This window comes from Heterocephalus glaber, unplaced genomic scaffold, assembly GCF_053883595.1.
Source record: "Heterocephalus glaber isolate CG9 unplaced genomic scaffold, H.glaber_assembly_v1.0 deba00001608, whole genome shotgun sequence".
NCBI classification, from domain to species: domain Eukaryota; kingdom Metazoa; phylum Chordata; class Mammalia; order Rodentia; family Bathyergidae; genus Heterocephalus; species Heterocephalus glaber.
This window is the reverse complement of record NW_028258379.1, coordinates 20,973,535-20,994,592: the sequence shown is the minus strand read 5'-3', so window position 1 is coordinate 20,994,592 and position 21,058 is coordinate 20,973,535. Positions and strand designations below refer to the sequence as shown.

General features: G+C 38.3%; 1 protein-coding gene across 6 annotated transcripts in view; it reads left to right on the top strand.

The window, feature by feature from the left end:
• Ston2 (stonin 2) overlaps nucleotides 1–14,709 on the top strand; it is a 158,002-nt gene extending 143,293 nt beyond the window's left edge. For 4 of the 6 annotated variants that reach the window (XM_087195445.1, XM_087195446.1, XM_087195444.1 and 1 more), the window contains 3 exons: nucleotides 665–867; nucleotides 2,493–2,558; nucleotides 13,798–14,709. In XM_087195445.1, the coding sequence (XP_087051571.1) occupies nucleotides 665–867; nucleotides 2,493–2,558; nucleotides 13,798–13,857 (329 nt within the window). In that variant the 3' untranslated portion in view covers nucleotides 13,858–14,709. Of the gene's footprint in view, nucleotides 1–664; nucleotides 868–2,492; nucleotides 9,162–13,797 lie in introns of those variants that run through there. The other 2 variants (XM_004837103.4, XM_087195448.1) reach the window with 1 other exon arrangement.
• The last annotated feature ends 6,349 nt before the right edge of the window (nucleotides 14,710–21,058 follow it).

Sequence of the window (21,058 nt, the reverse complement as noted above, 5' to 3'; positions counted from 1 at the left end):
ACCACTCCATTACCCCGCCATCTCTCCACTTTACACATGAGGACTGGAGGTCTGGAGAGAGCAGAGGAATGGGCTATGGAATCTGCCACTTAGGAGAGCGGGAGGTCAGTTCAGGGTGTTCTGAATGTGGATCTGGTGTTCTGTCCAGTGTACCACCTGCTTCCTCGTCCTGTATATGTGTGCCGTCTGTAATGTTTTTCTCACAAACATGTATCATTCACTCACGAAAACATGCCAAAAGCACTTTTGAAAATATAGAACGCTATTAAGAAAATTCAATTCATCTGTCAAAGGAAAGCAATGATTTTGCTCCAGGTGGCTGTTACTGATGTTTTATTAGGTGCTAAGTGCTGATCCCTTGCATTCTGTTCTTCCAATCTGTAGTCCCTCTTTCTTAGTTGTTGTCCTGTATCCACATATCATTCTGACTGGAGAATGGCCTATGTCTTAGGCTATGGGTTTTATTGCTAAGATACCAGGCTGTGGTAATCAGATGATGTCATATCAATGGGTCTAAGGCACATAAAGCTGAAGAAAATCCTCTGCTCAGCCCTGAAACCTCTGGAGACTGGCAGGTGGCAGTTAATGAGGTGGCTCTTTTTTTAAAATTTCTTGACTTCATCCCCAAAGAAGCTGATCTCTGGATTCCTTCTCTCTTTCATAGCTTCTGGCCACCCACACTGTTTCTTTTGCCACCTTGAACTTGGCTCTGACCGGGAAGTGCCTTCCAGCTTTGCCAATCATGTGAATGTTGAGTTCAGCATGCCCACGACTTCTGCCTCCAAAGCTGCTGTAAGATCCATCTCCGTGGAAGACAAGACTGACGTCAGGAAGTGGGTCAATTATTCCACACATTACAGCTACAAGGTAGCCTTGGGAGGCATCTGGCTGATGTTTCCAAATCCATTTGTTCACCCCACAACTCTCCCTCCTTATGCCTTTTAGCAGTGCTTAACATAGGTGCAAAGTATTCTCTTACCACTCTAGAGGAAGTTCATGTACATAACTGTAGATGAGTTTGCTCTGATTTTCATGACTAATCTTTCTTGTGGAAAAATGAAAGGTCAGAAAAAAAAAATAAAGGGGCTGTTCCACCACCTGCCTCGCAAGCGCAAGGTCCTGAGTTCGATCTCTGGTACCAAAAATGGGCTGATTACATGTGAGAGTATATTTTCTCTGTCATTTTGGACAACAAAAAGAACAGTGGGATAAATCGGTGGTTATTACTTATTTATAATATAATTTATGTTGGTCTTGGATTCAATCATAGTAAACCCCATCCCCCCCAAAAAAGGATTAAAGAAGGATTTTGAAAAGTGGTTTAAGAATTTTCTATTCACAATGATGCCCTTACGTTTGTGCGGTGATTTATTGTTCTGAATGTTTCTTAGTGGGCCAAAACGTTTGACTCCCCAAAAGGACAAATGCTCCATCTTGTGGTCAGGAAAAAAATAGCACTTCACACAAGATCCTGTTCTATCTTCAATTGTTATCTACTAAATTGAGCAATATAAATATCCAGGTGCTGAGAGGAGCTACCTTTTCTTTCTTTCTTTTTTTTTTTTTTGGTACTGGGGTTCGAACTCGGGACCTTGCGCTTTTGAGGCAGGCAGCAGAACCACTGAGCTAAATCCCCGGCCCTGAGAGAGGAGCTACTTTAATGATGAAATCACTGTACTCAAAGGATTCCCTTACTGATTTATCAAAGGCTTCACTTGAGGTGTGTCACTTTCCAGGCAAGACTGATTTATTGATTCCTCTGTAAATTCAGTGACTGTTATGGAGAAGAAATGATAGAACTGTAAACATGCCAATACTTATCAGTTTGGAAGCTTCTAAAACAGATACAAATATTTGGGTGTGTTTAAATAATTACAAAGGAAAATTCGATCCCCGGTACCAAAAAAAAAACAAAAAAGGGAATTTTTTCATCTGGTAAGCCTTTGTGAATTGCCTTCTATATATATATATATATATATATATATTTTTTTTTTTTTTTTTTTTTTTTTTTGGTTTTGTTTTGTTTTGTTTTGTTTGGTACTGGGGATCGAACTCGGGTCCTTGCACTTGTGGGGCAAGCAATGGAACAACTGAGCTAAATCCCCGGCCCCTGCCTTCTGTATTTCTACGTTATTAGATAAAATGGTAAACAAGATCTTGCCCCATCCTATAGAGCCTGGAATAGTGGAGCCAGACAGGCATACGGGTACAGTGGAAAGGTTCACGGGGGCACCTCAGTCTGCTTAACCAGTCACATGCAGAGAGACCTTGGAACAACTGTGCAAGGCAAGGAATAAGAGGGAATTCTCAACCAGTGAAGAGCATGCGCAGAGAGTCATGATACACTCAGGGCCAGTAGCTCTCATGTGGCTAAAGCCCAGAACATTAGTAAAATTACAGAGAATCTGAAAAAAGCCCTCTGAGCTTCTCTTTTGGTTTGTTTGCTGCTTTTTTCTTGCTTCTGATATTTTTTCCAACTTATATTTTGGCAGGTGGAAATTGAGCAAAGAAAAAGTTTGAAACCAGACTTTGAAGGAGATGAAACAGAAAATCCCAAGGTGTGTGGGATACAGTGACAAAACCCTACATGTGCTAGGGTGGCTTCCTGAATAGTTTAAGTTTAAGTCAGTACCTGCTGTGGCCACTCCATATTGGGAGCAATCTATCAGACCTTCCTGTTTGCAGTTACCTGTCTTTTAATAGGAGCTCCTGAGGTGGTTGCTTAGAAGATGCTTTTTGACCATGACCAAGCCTGAAGCGTGTGGTTTATCTGACTTGGGAGCTTTCTGTATAGTTAAGCCTTCTTGTCTCATTTCTGCTTATATCACAGTACTAGTATATGGTTTCTTATTACTGTGAAAGAGTCCAGAAAAGTACTTCCAACATCATTGTGGGCATGATTTCTTTCTGATATTCATCCATCACTCATGAGTTTCTGGAAAACATGGTTTTGAAAAGTTAATTAAGAGTCCATTTCTGTCACTTCCTCTTGAAAAGGCTCAGAAAAGGTTCAAGACAAATTTCCTCTTTGGGTTTACTAGACCTTTTTTAGATGTCTCTATTCTATGCAACAGAACTTTTCCGATCTGTCTCCCTTGGTTATAGATTCTTTATATTGAAACATTTTTGTTTTCATTTCTCTTAGGTTTCAGTCCTAGGATTTGTTATCCTGAATCTCTATAGACGTGAGAAAGGGCCCAGTTGGATTTTACAAATTTTGTGACTGGACCTACATTCTGTGATTGGATTGGGCTGTATTCACATTCCGTTGAAAGGAAAGCAAAATTAGGCTTATTTCTCTTCATTTGGAGGAAAAGGGACATTAACTATAAGATTATATTCCGTTTAGGAGACATCTTCAATCTCAATGAATTCCCAAAGTCACACTGAAAAATACAGGCCACTTCTGATTCCTGAAACAAATACCTCAGGCATTTGTCAGGGGCATTTGGGAGTTCTTTTTATACCTCATAGCCAATAGATTGTTGCATGTCTCTTTAACACAGACTTTATAGGAAATGTAAGCTGAAAAGGAAATTTTCAAAGCTGTTTTAAACTTTGGATAAGCTCTCAAGTGTAGAGCTTGATAATCACAGTATTGTAATAAATTAAAAAGGCGTCTAGGATAACACGGAAAAGCCATATTTCCCTATGTTGTGAACATTAAATTCTGATTCCAAGAGTCAGGACATTTAGTCAATCTTCTTTTTCTTCATTTTATTTGTACCTTGGTGTTTTATGATGAAAAGGATGAAATGAGAGAAAGCACATTTTATCTGATTGGTAGATAATACAGAAGTAGACACTATGTCAAATTTTTCATTGACAGATGTAAGATTAATTTTTTTTTTTTTTTTTGGTACCGAGGATCGAACTCCGGTCCTTGCACTTGCGAGGCAGGCTGCAGAACCACTGAGCTAAATCCCTGGCCCATGTAAGATTAATTTATCCAATGAACATTCATTAATTCTAACTGTGTTACTGACACTAGGTTATAGAAATCATCACGATGTTTTTAAAGTATCTAAGCGTAAGCCTGAAACTAAAGGGGGGAGATTGAATAGGCATTAATGAGACACTATGTTCTGAGTTTTTTAAAAGCAACCCTCTTAAATACAGACTACAGGCATGTGTGTGTGTGCGTGTGTGTGTGTTGATGAGAAGGATGTTGGAAAGAACTGGTTTTACAGCCACTCATAGAAATGTTTCTTAGGGAAATGGGAGTTTAGTTATGAATTGGAAGTATATCACAGCTATCAAAGCTAATGCATTCAACCTGTGTTAACAGAAGTTCAGCAATCTCTATATGATATATTGTCACTACCTGTCTGGATAGAAGATTGAGTTCAATTACAGATACTGTTTCTAAGAGACCTTAATAAGTTGCTTGTGTTAATAGGCAGGAGACCAAGGTTGTGAAGAATCTGGCTATATAAGGAATGAGAACAGCAACCTTGAAGAACAGAAGAAATAGCTGGGAAGGGGGTACTGAGCAGGATGGAATGATAATGATAGCTGCCTCAAAATTTCTGTTAAACTATAAAAAGGAAGAAGTAGATTTATTAAGAGTTCTAAAGAGGAATAAACTCAAGTGGTAGAATTTCCTGTTTTTGCAAATGCTCAAAAGTTAAAATAACTGTCTATCCCAGATGCCACGAGAGGGACTGTCACATTGGATTTTGGCTAGCTGACGACCAAGATTTTTTAAAAAGGTCTCAACAAGAATAAGGCTCTCTAGCTCCAGTTGTCTGTTTCCTTCATGTTTTCATGCTGTTTGAAGTACAGAAGAATCCCTTAAAAGACTTTGTCAAGGGATTCCAAAATACATCCTTTCCTGTGCTGTACTAAAGACACTAAAGATTTCTCATAGACTGCCCAGATGGGTTGGAGATTGTCAAGATGAAGGCCATCCCAGTACCTTCTCCCCCAGGCTTAGCACTGTGGCAAGCCCTCTGCCTCACCTGCTAGCATCACATGAGTATGACTTGTTGGTTCTTATTTTTCCTCCTTGATTAATTCTCATTGCCTTCCTATTTTCACCTGAACTGTTTTTTGTTTATTAACCAAGAAGTGGGAGAGTCCCTTCTATACTGCCTGTGTTTGGCAAGCAAATTAGTACTAAATTTAAAAAATCTGCTACCTTGACAACATCAAGTTTGTTTTGCCTCTATTTTTAGGGAACTGACTATGGGTAACATATAGGGGTTGGGGAATATGATACAATATATTTTTAGTGTTTTACTAATCTACATAAAAGTCACAGTTAGGCACATAACTTTTTTGATGTGTAGAGTCTATGACTGCCACCCTGGATATGGGTTATTTTTTGTGGTTACAGAAAGTTCTCAATGAGATCAATAATGTGAAAATATTAAAAGTGAATTCATCTTACCAGTACATAGTATAATTATTAGAATACAAATTAGAAGATAGCAAGAGCTATAATGTACTTTGAGTCTAGGGCTTGCTCTTCAACTTTACAGTAAAAAAGGAAAATAATCATATTCATTGTATGTCAGAATGTGAGGCATTTTGTGAGGGAACATTAAACCTCCTCCACCTGTTCTTGTCGACATAGTATTATTTCTTATCAAAAGTTAGCTCCTTGTTCATATTAAATATTATCTGGACAGTTTTGTGGGTTTTTTATTCTCTTTCTACCTTTCCACATTATTATTGGGGGTCATAATTCTTGAGAACATTTTTTTATTTAAAACATTTCTTATTTGAAATGAAACTAATTTCTGTTCCAATCCAGTGGTTGGGAGAAGGACTTTTTTCCCCTAGAAACTCATGTTCCTGAGAAGTGAGATGCACAAAGATAAGGAATGTATCTTGTGTTTCCAATACCTTGCACAAAACTTGGAATAAAATAGAAGTCAGCTACCTTCAATGCTTCCTGGCAGGGCAGAGATACTCATGAAATAAAGGGAAATTTTTAGGTATTCAGTGTGTGTTGAAAGAATACTGACCTTGAGATTCTGAGACTACTTAAGTCCTATCAAATACTGGTACTAAAGCATGCAATTAGCTTTCATTTCTGGGAGGATTTAAATAACCTTGCTCTCCTTTTATTCCCAATTTCAGTGTCAACTAATAATAATTGTCAGCACTCAAGCACTTAATGTGTTGCTGAACTTGATAAAATGTATCTTATTCACACTGGGACACATTTTTTATGCTCGCAGGTAAAGTAACACAGATGCTGCTAATAATCAGATTACTGATGCAGTTTTGTGGCTGCAAGTCAAACTGTATCTGTGAGCCTAAACCTGGCACATTAGAATGGCTGGCGAGGGAAATACATGTAGAATGGAATTTGATAGAGTCCTCAGCCAGTCTTGGTGGACCAGTTCTTTGGTTTCCCCAACATTAACCACTGACCAATGTTACAGCACATTTCTTTTGTCACTGTGTAAGATGGAGGTCTGAGATTAGGAAAGCTGAATCTTGTCAGATGAAATCAGTATTTCACAGCTGACTTAGATTTTCTAAGTAGTGGAAAATTAGAGAACAAGTTGAAATTTTTTCCTTAAAAGCCTTGCAAACTATTAAATTTGTGTGAAGCAAATTTAGGGGAAGCACTGCCATCCAATCTACTTTTACAAATTCTCCTAGTTGGAATGGTAATTTTAACTCTTCTAAGAAATATTATTTTAATCCCAACATATTTAGAGTTTGGGTTAAGAATGCAATCCAACAGGAAATTTAAACAAAACTTACAAAAAATTTAAAATCATCTTAGTACTAAATCTAACCCTTCATTGCAACTTTTTAATTTTTTTTTTTTTATTCATTTGTGGCACTGGAGAGTGAACCCAGGGCCTTCTGCATGCTAGGCAAGTCTTCTACTAATGAGCTACATTCCCAGCCCCAACTCTTAATATTAGAGTATTCTCACCAAGTTTCTAAAGGTATTCTGTACATGTCACCAAAGTCCAAGTACCAATTCTCTACAAATCACCATTTTTTAATTATTCTCTTTGTATATAAGACAGGCTTTGGATATTGTGATTGATATTTACATATTTAAGTAATTAAAAGTGAAGGAAATATGTAAGACAGCCGTAAATATGGAGAACAGATGTGTATATCAATAATATTTTCCCGTTTATTAACTAAAACAAGAAGTAGGATTTTTATATTTCTTCTAGTGTGCCTTAGTGAATCTGCTTGAGAAAATCTAGTCCTTCGTTTTGAGAATTGAAAAAGAAAAATGTGTCGCTGAACCTGCACTTCCAAGCTTGCCTGTAAAGGCAGAAACTTTCCACATTGATATGTTTGGCAGTGCCTGGAAAGAGGCAAATAATAACTGGATGTAATTTTAAAAAGCTCTCAAAAGCAGACTTAAGAAATAGAAATTCAATATGAAATGGTATAAGGAGATGAATATAGCACTGGCCACCAGTCTTCAAAAAACTTGAACTAGAGACCACTTCTTTAAAACTAAAAGTATGAAGCTACAGGAAAAAAGAGATTGCAAAGCAGGAATAATCAATAGACTTGTTCAGCTCAACAAATATTTATCATGTCTACTCTGATCATGGTGCTGTGTTGGCAGCCAGCTTCCCTGAAAGGATCAAAAGCTAAGCACAAGGACACCGAAGATTGTTTAAAAGTCTTCGGTAGGCATTTTCCCAATTTAACTTCAGTTTCCAGAGAGAGAGAGAGAGAGAGAGAGAGAGAGAGAGAGAGAGAGAGACTTAATTTCTCCTCAGTTTCTTTTAAACTAAGTTTATGGAGTGTTTTATAAAATCTGCTTTGATGCCAATTTCACTGATATTCCATGTCAGTATGACTTCACATATTCTTAGGAACCAATTAATCTAAATTTTGAAGAGTGGGAAACCCAGATGGTTCATCTTTTCCTTTTCATGTCTTTACCCTTTACCAACTGCCCAGAAGGTAAAACAGAGAAAATCTCCCTGCAATCCTTTATTTTGTACTTGCCTTCAAAACTCCAGTTAGAAAGGAGGATCAAAGAGGCTGATGAAGATGGATTGGAATGCTTCTCTGGACCTTGCATGGGCATCACCCAGCAAGAGTGGTGTGGCTATGAAGAACAGACAGGTGTCCAGGGTGGATGTTAGGGTTTAGGTACAACTGGAAGCAGAAGTAGGTCTAGCCTTACAAGGCACTGAGGATGTCAGGATGGTCCCTGATTTATAGATTGCCCTTTTATACAAATGACTAAAGGAGGAAAAAGTACTTAATAAACATCCTGGGACTATTTGTAAGTTATGGCAAAACCAAATGAGACAAAAGGGACAGTCCCCCAACCCCGACTTTCCTCAGCATCTCTTACTAACACGAAAACATACATTTAAAAATGTAAAAAACATGTGTAAGCTACAGAATTGCTTCTCTTATGTGGCATGTTTCAGTATGATTTTGAGTTCTTTTCTTATGCTTAGTCGCATGTAATGGATGGATTCCACCTGGATGGAATGAGGGATTCTAGCTCCTTCCTGTTCACTCCCATGACCCGCTTCAGATCACACCCTGAACTCTAGTTGTGGACACCATCTAGTCACACAGTAACTGAAATCTTACACAGTGTCATTCGTGGCCTTGTGCTTTAGAGTGGGCAATCCTAGCAGTATCTTGCAGAAGACCCTTCTCTCAGCAGCGGCCTGCTGGGTTTAAGGGTGGTAAAGTCAGGAGTGAGAGAAGGGAATTATACGAACTCCTCTGATCCTCAGCCAGCATTCATTTAACCTTCATGTCCACTCACCATCGTAATCTGGAGAAAACATTGCCATATTCAAGAGATTAATCAGAATCAGTGCTTTTGCAAGGGGGACAACAGAGGAACGCCGTTCCTCACCCTGCATTTTTGTAATGTCCATAGTGAGTTTCCTTGTGTGAAAGCAGATGAGCCCAAGATCAAGTGGACGATTCAGCTGATGCAAGGCTTGTATTTTCCTTCTTTCATCACCTGTCCTCATAATACATATTTTCTTGCACTATTGTGGTTAACTTTATGTAAAACAAGTTTATTTTATTTTTTTTAGAAAATTAAAATGTGCCTATGTAAGAAAGTCTACACACTGGCTATCTCTGTCGAGGTGAGGTTTTAGTTGTTCTACTGATTATAATCTGTAATGTCTTTTTTGAATTATGAAAATGAGCTGTTAATAAAATTTTTAAACAAAGTGTCACTATGTAATGTTTAATGAAGGTGGGTATAAAAAGAGTAAATGTTTATTAGCCAAGTCCACCACCCAGTTGATTCAGCTAGAGATCCTAAAACTTGACAAGTTTAATTAAATTAACAGTTAACATTAGTTAAATTGAATATATATAATTCTGGTTTTGTGCCCAATATTGTGAGAAACTGAATGGAAATGATAAAATCCTTAAGGTTTTCTCAGAGAAAAGTATATACACATATAAAAAGTGAAAAATATTATGGAGCACATAAATAATAAAATTGTATTATGTTCCTGACCTATTGTCAGTGTTCCACAAGAAATTCAGTGTATGAATCCCGATAACTAGTGTCAACATAAACTCATCTGTGAAAAAAATCAATATAGACTAGAATACTTAGGAAGTTTTCACAGGAGAGATACCTTGTAGGTGAGACCTGGAGGCAGGAGTAAAAATTTGGCTGGGTGGCAAGAGGAAGAGAACTTAAGGTTGGGAAGAAGCAGGAGTAAAACTGGGATGTTGAGTTAACAGGAAATCAGCCTGGCCTGGGAGGTCTTCCTGCACACCAAGAGATAAGGTGGATGGTTGGCCTGAGCTGCAGTTGAATTTGCATCCAGCCCAACACTGGACTCAATCCAGTAAATGCTGTGAGGCAATACTGGAATCCTACCAATAAAGCGTTATTCTGGAAAGACTAGTCTGTCAAGGGATTTTGGACTATGGGAACAGAAATGATTTAAAGTGTTTTTTTAATAAAGCAAGAAATAAACAGCTTTGTGTTTTATTTAATTCACACTGAGCAGGGACATGTTTCCGTAAAATACAAGCCTGTACTAGGGGAAAACTCAGATCAGTTTAGTGTTCCCTGCTGTCAAGAGATCTCTGTCCTAAAGAAAACACACAGAATTTTATAGCCTCCTCAGTACAAAATTGGGGCTAGTAACAGATTTAAGTACACAAAAGAGTTAATAGCAAATAAGAGCATACTGTTTTCTATAGTTGAGAATGCTGGAGAATGTTCTTCTGCCCACTATTGTTCGCTCCTGAGTTTGGAGACCTAACTAGGTTTCACGTTGTTATAAAACTTTACTTTCCACGGCCAGGTATGTTCACCAATATTCCAGATTTGGGTAGGGAGAAGTGAGGATGAGAGAGTATAGACAGCAGCCTTGGTGTCCTTGGTGTCATTTGTTCATTCTTGTTCCAAACTCTTCTCAGTTCCTTGATCACCTTCAACAATCACCTCTATTCTTCCATCTAGGCAGCTTCCTCTATTCTCAAGACATCGTATTAGCAAACACACAATTATGTAATGCTTACAACCGTTGGTGCAAGGATTTTAGATATATTATTTAATGAAGGTAGCCTCTCCATTTTGTGATGCATTACACTAATAATTCCAGGCAGTTGGATGTTTACTGAAGGTTAGCAATCAATGGTGAGAATCTACATCACAGAAACAGAAAAGAATTCACAACTGACTCTCAGACATTCCTGCTTCTAAAGTTCGTTGACTATAACCCACAGAAGGAGCTTCTTATTGAACATCTCTCCTTTGGTCTTAACCTGAGTAGATACACTCTTTCTGACTGCCGAGGGACGACTGAAAGCTCTTCTTTAAGTGAGATGTGGTGATATATGCCTGAAATCCCAGCTACTTGGGAGGCTGAGGTAGGAGAATCACAAGTTTGAGACCAACATGGACAACTTAGTGAGAACTTGTCTCAAAAAATAAATAAGAGAGCTGGGTTGTGGCCCAGAACTACCCTGCACTGCAAAATTTTATTTTATTTATTTTTTGGTACCAGGGATCGAAGTCGGGACCTTGTGCTTGCGAGGCAGGCGGTAGAACCACTGAGCTAAATCCCCGGCCCAAAATTTTAAAAATAAATACATAAAAATAAATCCCATCTTTAGTGGGGATTAAGTTCTAAAGTCGAACTCTTAAAAACTCACATAAATGGCTCATAAAATAAAGGGATAAATCTTTTCTAATGACAGCTGCTCTATGATCCACAATTAATTTTTCAACTTCCTCTGAGGATTTTGAGAGTCATTATCAACCCAGATTCCAAGCCACTTGAAAAATGTGTTCCAGTTCATGATTATGTGAGGAAGTCATTACAATGAGTCACAATTATTCCCTCGGTTTTACCAACATGAACTGACTATTTCAGACTGCTCAGCATCTTTTATCTGCCTCAGAGGCCCACAGAGTAGGATGGGAGACCAAATAACTCGAATGGAGGTAAAATGAGCCTCCACTTTCCTCCACCCTTACTGTACAAAGCAGTTTTTAGGCCCATTCCATCCTATCCTGTCATGGACTCATCGAAGTATCTTTCCAAATCTTCAGTCATTTCTATGTAACAAACCACCCCAAACCTCAGTAGCTTACACAACTTTTTTTTAATTGTGGTTCACATATCTTTGAGCCTACTCATGGTTGACTGATCTAGGCTGGTCTCATTCATGTGTCCAAGTGTTGACTGGGCATGCTGGAGGCTGGGTTTGGTTAGGACATCTTAACCAAAATAAATAAACATGCTCTGTGTGTCTCTCGTCCTCTTGGAGCCAAAAGGCTTGATGGAATGTCATTTTCATGGGGAAGCAGAAACACAGTGGAAACGCATAAGGCTTCTTCAGTCTTGGGCTTAAGTGGCACATATCTGCTACATTTTTCAGATCAAATCAAGCCACATGGCCAGACCCAGATTAAAGTGATTAGAAAATGTATTCCACTATTTACTGTACTATGAAGTCATAGGCAAAAAGTATTCACATAAGGATAAAGAATTGGAACCATTTATCACAGCTAGTCTTCATAATTATGAAGTATCTTTATTCCCATTTCATTAATAAACTGAACTTCAAAATATTTAAAATGTGAGTTTACAGAATTCTTGAAGAATATTATTTTCTTTATCATCCATCACCTTTGGAAGATAAAAAATTCCCATTTATTCCATAAGGTTCAGTAAGTAGTTCATTGTCATAGTCACTCACCAAGGGCAGGCAAATGGTTTCTCTTCAGAAAAATGATCACATCACATCTCACACCCTAAGGAATCAAGCTTAAACTTGGGTGCAAGGGAATTTCAAAAACAGGCCCTTCTGGCCAGGCATGGTGGCACATGCCTATAATCCCAGCACTGGGGAGGCTGAGGCTGGAGAATTACCTCGAGTATGCAGCCAGCCTGGGCTACATAGTGAGTTCAAGGCCAGCCTGAACTACACAGCAGGACTGTCTCAAAAAAACCCAAAAACAGTCTCTTCCTGGACAAGGATACTGCTGTGGTGTTAATGTATTCCCTGGAGATTTAATCCCCAATACAACAGTATTAGAAAGTGAGGCCTTTTGGGAGATGCTTATTTTATAAAGGGCTCAATCCTCAAGAATAGATTGGTGCCCCTACAAAAGGGCTTAAAGGAGGGAGTTCACCCTTTTCTGTCCCTTCTGTCCCTCCTACCATGTCAAGCCAGTGCCTTCCTCCCCTCTGGAGAATGTGGTAACAAAGGGCCGTCGTGGAGGCAGAGACCTGGTTCTCACCAGATACTGAACCTGCTGGTGCCTTGATCTTGGACTCAGCCTGGGAACTATTAGAAACAAATTTCTGTTCTTTGTAAATTACCCAGGCTTACATATTTTGTTATAGCAGCACAAAGGGACTAAGACAACTAGCTAAAACATGGGAACATTCTATTATTAAAGGAAAAGGAAAAATAGATATCTGAGGACAGCTAGTGATGGGATTCATGTTAGTTAAGCTCAAATACCAACCTATTTTGTGCCTTCTCACAAATAGCTGATTGAGACCAGGGAACAGCCTACAACCATGATGATTTTCATTCCAAATCGCAAATGAGCAATCAATTCTACATAACAATCTTATATACTCCCTTTAAAATGTTGAACTTCTGCCCTCAAAAAAAAAAATCTAGCTTGTACCTTCTCTGCTTTTCTTAAGGCTCCAACAATTCCATACAACTCCTTACACAGAGCTCTTAGATGATAACTGTCTTTTATATTGCATATTAAAAATGAAATTAATCACAGGAACTTCCTTTTCCTCCCACTGCCAAATCTGCCAACCCAGCAATGTATTCTCAACATCAGTTTTAACTTTTTTTCCCACTCTTATCTTCTTCTACAGTGCACAGAAGCTCCCTCTTCCTTGCAAAGGCAAACAGTTCCTCTTGTGCTCAAGTTATTATTGAGTCTTTCTCAAAAATAAGCAACTTATCTTGTACTATTGTGTCTTGGTTTTCTGTTGGACAATTTGAACCAACTTGAAAGTAGTCTCTGAAAATCCCACCTTCCAAAAAAGTGAGGAAAGGACTCTGGGAAGATGAAGGAAGAGGAAGCACTGACAGAATGTCTTACGTAACTACTTGGGAACTTTGCTGTCAGGTGAAGGATTGCAGCTTCCAGTCAAAGGCGTAGATGGTAAACTGCAGTTAATTTGGGTCACTTTCAGCTCTCAGCACAGTAACTGTTATCCATCCCCCACCGCCTAGCCCTTTGGCAGGCAGCCACACACTCATTCCAGGAACAGCTTTCAGGAACTGGGATGGGCAAAAAAGACACTACTCTACATACCAGGGATCTGTGCTTCAGTCACTGATTGCTTTTTCTGATTGCAGATGTGCAAAGAGGCAGATGGCCCTTGCTGTAAGCTCCTGCCCATTCAGCTGGAGGATTAAAAGGGCTGGTACCTTCCTCTTCCACCTTCATCTTTATCTTTTTTCTCTTTTGGGAAACATATGAAAGACTAGAACATTAAAAAGCAACTGCACATATTGAAGAAGTTAGAAAGTCAACATACATGCTCAGGGAAAGGCACAGCTTCAAAAAACACCTGAGAAAACCTTATATTTATACCTCATATGGATTTTTGACACACAGGCATCCCACAAAAAACAGAAAAAGCAAGCCCTGGGGGGAGAATCTGATTTACAGAGTATCTCATTATTAGATTCAAGTGTCCAGTATTCAACAAAAGAAACTGCAAGGCATACAAAGAAATAAGAAAGTATAACTCATTCAAAGAGTAATAATGAACAGAATTAGTCCCTAGAAAAGCCTGGATAGTATATCTGTTAGATTAACACTTTAAAACAACTGTTTTATTATTATTATTTATTTTATTTTATTTTATTTTTTGGGTACCGGAGGTCGAACTCGGGTCCTTGCGCTTGCGCAGCAGGTGGCGTAAAACAACTGTTTCACACCACCTGTGTTTTTCAGCACTTATAAGGTGCTCAGAGAACTAGAGGAAAATATGGAAAAAGAGAATAATGTATGGTGAAAATGGAAATATCAATAAAGAAGTAGAAAACCTAAAAAACACCAAAAAGAAATTCTGGAACTTAAAAAGTAAATTCACTAGCAGCATTCAAAGACAGATTTGAGCAGGCAGAAGGGTTTGTGAACTTAAAAACAGGACAGTGAAGGGCCGGAGATTTAGCTCAGTGGCACGGCGCCTGCCTTGCAAGGACAAGGTCCAGAGATCGATCCCTGGTACAAAAAAAAAAAAAAAAACAGGACAAAGAAAATTGTCAAGCATAAAGAACAGAAAGAAAAAGTATTGAAGTAAAGTTAGCAAAGCCTATGGAACTTATGTGATATCATCAAGCAAACCAATATATGTATTGTAGGAGTTCCAGAAACAGAAAAATATCAAGAAAAGAGCAGAGAGAATGTTTGAAGAAATAATAGCTGAAAACTCCCCAAATTCAATGAAAGATATGAACATAAACATGCAGCAAGCTCCAAGTAGGATGAACTCAAAAACAGTCACACCGAAGCATAGTCAAACTGTTGAAAGCCAAAGTGAAAATCTTTAAATCATCAAGAAAGAAGCAACTTATCACACATAAAAGATATTCAGTAAGATTATCAGCAGATTTCTTAACTTTTGAAACCAGAAGACAGCGGACTGATATGTTGAAAGTAATAAAAGAAGACAAAACAAACAACAACAAAAAACCTGTCCATCAAGAATCCTGTGTTAACAAAACTGACTTGCAACAGTAAGGATAAAATTAAGACACCCCCAGATAAAGAGGACTTCCTTGGCTTTTGTTTACCTAGCTTTTGTTACCACTACACATTCCCTACAAAAATGCTAGAGAGTTCTGTAGGTTAAAGGACAATAGACAGTAACTCAAAAAAATATAAAGCAAAAATGATTTCAGTAAAGATAAATACATAGGTAAGTATAAAAGCTGGTATTGAGGACATTACGTTAAGTGAAATGAGTCAGGTGCAGGCAGATAAATATCACATGATCTCATTTGTATGTGGACTCTAAAAGAGTTGAACTCAGAAGGAAAAGGTAGAATGTTGATTATCAGGGACTTTGGAGTAGCATGATTGAGGAGATGATCAAAGAATATAAAATTTCAGTTGGAGAGGAGGAATAAGTTCAAGAGTGCTATTGTACAACATGGTAAGGACAATTACGTCATATTCTTGAAAGAGTAGATTTTGGGGGATGTCATCACAAAAAATGATAAGCTTGTAAGGTTAATTAGTTTAATTTAGATATTCCACAATTGATACAAGTTTTAAAATATTATGTTTACATAAATATACACTTTTTTGTCAATTAAAATAAGTAAATAATAAAAATTTTAAAGCAAGTATTGTTGTTATACTGGTTTGTAACTCCACATTTTGTTTTCTACATTGTTTAAGAGAATAATATATTGAAAAGAATTATAGGTCCTAATTAAGGCAACATACAAGAAAAGAAAACATATACAGTTTGGGAAAGAAGAAATAAAACTGTCCCTTTAGGTGGCATGACTCTCTATGTAGAAAATCTCAAAAAATTGACAAAAATAACCAAAAACCTCCAGTGACTAATAAGTGATTGTAATAGGGCTGTGGGATGCAAGATTAATACACAAGACTTAATCACTTTCCTATATATCCCAAAGAATAAGTAGAATTTGAAACTGAATCCAAACATGAAATACTTACTAACAAACTATAAGATCTGTATGAGGAGAACTATAGAATTCTAATAAAAAGAAATCAAAGAAGAACTAAATCAAGAAATAGCTCATATTCATGGAAAGGAAGACTCAACTTTGTCAGGATAGTAGTTCTTCCCAACTTGATCTACAGATTCAATGTAATTCTGATAAAAATCCTAGCAAGGTATTTTGTGGATATCAACAAATTTAAAGCTTATATGGAGAAGCAAATGAACAAAAGCAAAACCAAACAAATAAGAATAGCAAACAAAATACTGGAAGAGAACAAAGTTGGAGAACTAATATTACCCAACTTCAAGACACACTATAAAGCTACAATAATCCATACAAGATAGTATTGGCTGAAGAATAGACATATAGAACAGTAGAATATAATTGACAGCTCACAAGTAAGCCCAAATAAAGTCCATTCATCTTTGATAAAAGAATAAGAGCAATATAATTGAGCAAAGATAGTATTTTCAAGAAATAGTGGTGAAACAATGACATATGCACAAAAAAATGACATTAGACACAGGCCTTACATCTTCCACAAAAATAGTCAGTTTGAATCCCAGACCTCAACATTAAATGCAAAACTGTAAAACCTCTGGAAGATAATGTAAGAAAAAATCTATATGATATTGGGTTTAACAATTATTTTTTACTTGCAAAACTAAAACCATAATCCATAAAAGAAAGAATTAATAATCTAAGCTTATTAAAAAATAAAGAAATTTTGACTATTTGAAAGACAGTCAAGAAAATATTTGCAAAGACTAGGAGAAAATGTTTGCAAAATACATAGCAGATAGGAACTTTTGTCCAAAATATGCAAACAACTTTTAAAGTGTAATCATAAGAACACAACCCATTTTTAAATAATGAATCCAAGACCTTAAGAAATACCATCAAAGAGGGGCCAGGGATTTAGCTCAGTGGTTCCTCCGCCTGCCTCGCAAACTCGAGGTCCCAAGTTCGATCCCCAGTACCAAAAAAAAAAAAATACCATCAAAGAAGACATATGGATGGCAAATAATCATATGGAAACATGTTCTGCATCGTATTTGTCTAGGAAAATACAAGTTAAAACAACAATGAGGTCTACAAACCTATAAGAATAGCCAAAATCCAGAACCCTGACACTAGCCAGTAATAACAAAGATATGGACCAACAGGAACTCTAATTCACTGCTGACAGGAATACAAAATGTTACAGCAGCTTTGGAAGAGTTTGGGCTGTTTTTTTGTTTTTGTTTTACAAAACTAAATACAAAAAAAAACACTAGGGCCCGGGATTTAGCTCAGTGGTTTCACTGCCTGCCTCACAAGCGCAAGGTCCAGAGTTCGATCTCCAGTACCAAAAAAAAAGCAAAACTAAATACAATTTTACTGTATAATCCAATGCTCATAGTTTTTGTAATTTACCCAAAGGTGTTGAAAATGTATGTCCACAAAAAAAAACCTGTACATGGATGTTTATAGCAGCAGCTTTATTCCTAATTGTTAAAACTCAGAAGCAATTAAGATGTCCTTCAGTAGATGAATGGATAAATAAATTGTGTTCCGTGTAGACAATGGAGTATTATTCAGCACTAAAAAAAAATGAGCTATCAAGCCATGAAAAGGCTACATACTATATCATTTCAACTATATGTCATCTGGAAAAGGCAAAACTGTGGAGACATTAAGCACATCAGTGGTTTTCCAGGAGATGCAGGAAGGGAGTGATGAACAGGTGGAGCACAAAGGATTTGTAGGATTTGCCTCATGCAGTCATAGGTGGAGCTTTTTCAGAGGTGGATGGATCTAGAGTGTGTGATGCTAGAACTGATTCATGGTGCAATGCTAGGCTCAAGGGCACTAAAATTAAGGGTGTGCGTGCTACCAGCCCTAAGTAGTCTGGGTGAGGTAAAAGGGGCAGAAAGATGCTGTTAAGGTCCTTTTGCTTTTGCTGTCTTTGCCTGCAAGGAACTGTTTTCTCATCTGCAAAGCTGCTCTGCCATGTGCATTAGAGCCAGCCAACTATGGACTAAAACCTCTACAAACTGTGAGCTAAATAAACCTTTCCTGCTTTAACCTTGGGTGTCCGGTATTTTGTCTTAGCAACGAGAAAAATAACTAAGACAGAATCTGGTACCAGAGAAGTGGGGTCATTGCAGTGACTGTACCTGACCCTGTGGTTTAGGAGTGATGGCTTGTGGGAAGAGTTTGGAAAGGTCTGGTGATGCCGGCTGAAAAAGTAGAGCAGGAATGCCTTTGGCTGTACTAGATAGGGGATTCTGGTCAGAGCTCAGGAGACCAGAAGGCTGATAGATATCCTACTGGTAAAGACCAAGCTGAGGAGGTTTCTGCTGGGAAGGACTGCATTGGCCGTTGGACTCCACAGACAGTTTGAAATTTAGTGACCTAGAAAGAAGTCTATGATTATGAAAAAAGCAAGTGGCATATAAAATTTAAGGCATGCGCCTGCCTCGCAAGCACAAGGTCCCGAGTTTGATCCCTGGTACCAAAGGAAAAAAATAAATTTAAGGCATGATTCTATTTTTGCAAAAGACAAAGTGCACTTCTCCCCCATATGTAGATCTAGAGAGGTCTTGCAAGCATAGGAAAAACACAGATGTGATTGCAAGGTGTCAGTGAATGACAGGGATACAGGAATGCAAGAGTTTCATCTTTTACTTTATGTAATTTTTATTTGATGGTTTTGGAAATTTAACTTTTCTTGTTTTGTTGATTTTCCTACTCTGAATAAAACATTTTTAAAAATCCCATGATTGTTTGATATTATTAGTCAGCTTTCCCTTGATAAGACAAGATATCTGACACCTGCAACTTAAAGGAGGAAAGACTTATTTTGGCTCAGTTTCAGTGGGTTCAGTCCATGGTTGGCTGTCTCCAAGGCAGAAATAGCATGGTGAAAGGGCATGGTGAAGGAAACCTGTTCATACCATAGCAGTCAGGAAGCAGAGATAAAAGGGAGGAGCTAAGAACAAGAATACACACTTCAAGGTCATGCCCTGGAGATCCACCTCTTTCGGCCAGTCTCTACCTCCAAACACATCAGACTTTAAGGAAACATTTTACATGCAAACCATAACATTTTGCCCCTGGCCACCAAAAGGGTCATAACCATCTCTTTATGTGAAATAAATTGAGTCCATCTCTAAGTTTCAACAAAGTCTTAAATTTCCCCGCTGCTGAAAAGAGTCCAGAGTCTCCTCTAAAACTCATGGCAAACTCTAAACTGTGAGCTCCTGTAAAATAAAAAAGAAAATTAAATACCTCCAACATATAATGGCACAGAATAAACACTCCCATTTCAGAAGGGAGAAATGGGAGACTACAAAGGAATGGGACTGAAGTAAGACTGAAACTCATAAGGATAAACATTAAATCTTGTAGCTCCATGTCCAGCACTCATGGCAGATTGTGATGAGAGTTCCACATGGCTAGGGCAGCCCCATTCATTTGCCCCTGTCTGTTGCAGCTCACATGGTCTCTCTCTTGGAGAGACTCCACTCACTGCCTGTGATTTTCCTCAGCAAAGGTCCCATATTTCTGGCATCTCCGACTCCAGGGGTATCCACGGCACTTTTGGCTTCACTCTCTTAGCTTCATGCACTGCCTTCACAGGCACATACTACCTGACCTCCTAGGCCTTCTGAAACCTGGGCAGAAGTATCTGTGAGCCCATAACTCTTACATTCTAAATGCCTGAGAAGCCAGAACCATACAGAAAACACTAAACTTTTCTGCCAGTCTGAGCAGTAGCCAGATCACCTTGGTCCATGGCTGCAGCAGCCTCTGAGTTCCTGCATGGCTGAACTGTAGGAAACAACTTTTCAGGCTCTTCCTTTCTGGCCTAGCTTCACATCATTCAGGTCTGTTTTTTACTCTTGATTCTTACTGTAAATCTAGCTGAAAGCATCCAGCAGTATTAATGCCACAGCCTGAATGTCAGGCTGCCTTGAAATTACCTCCACCAGATTAATTGGTCACACTTAATCTCCCACAAAGTAATGGGCAAAATGTAGACAAATTTTCTGCCAGGGAATAACATACATGGCCGACTGCTAATGGAGCGTTTGTTCCCAAATGAAATCTTCTAAGCTTAGTCTTTACTGTCCATGTTTCTATCAGTATTTTGGTGTTTTCTGAGCTCTAACCGTGTCACCTATCAAGCACTGTTTACAACATTCTAAGGCTTCACTAGCTCGCATCTTTAAACTTTTCCAAGCTCCTCCCACAAACCAGTTGCATAGGCTTCTAAACCACATGGTCCTGTATAGTCACAGCAATAGCTCTACTCCTAGTACCAAAATTCATATTAGGTTTCTCCTGAGAAACAGAATAGAAAATATATGTGTCTTAGTTACTTTTCTCATTGCTGGGACAAAATACCTGATACTCACAACTTAAAGAAGGAAAAGTTTATTTTAGCTCATAGTTTGTAGAAGTTTCAGTCCATAGTTGTCTGGATCCAAGGCAGGACAGCATGGCAGAGGGGCATGGCAGGCAGGAAGCAGTATGGGGGATCAAGGGTGTCACACCTACAGTGACCCACCTCTTTCCACCAGGCTTACTCTCTCAACACTGCAACAGTTTCAGCATCATGTCCAAATTCTCTTCTGAGATTTAAGGCAAACGCTTAACTTCAAGCCCTGGGAAAAATGAAAATTACACACTTCCAACACAAAATGGCACAGGATAAACATCCCCATTCCAAAAGGTACAAATAGGAGGACATAAAAGAATGAGACCAGCCCGGGATTTAGCTCAGCGGTTCCAGCGCCTGCCTTGCAAGCGCAAGGTCCTGAGTTCGTTCCCCGGTACCAAAAACAAACAAAACAAAACACACACACACACACACACACACACACACACACACACACACAAAAAGAATGAGACCAAAGCAAGG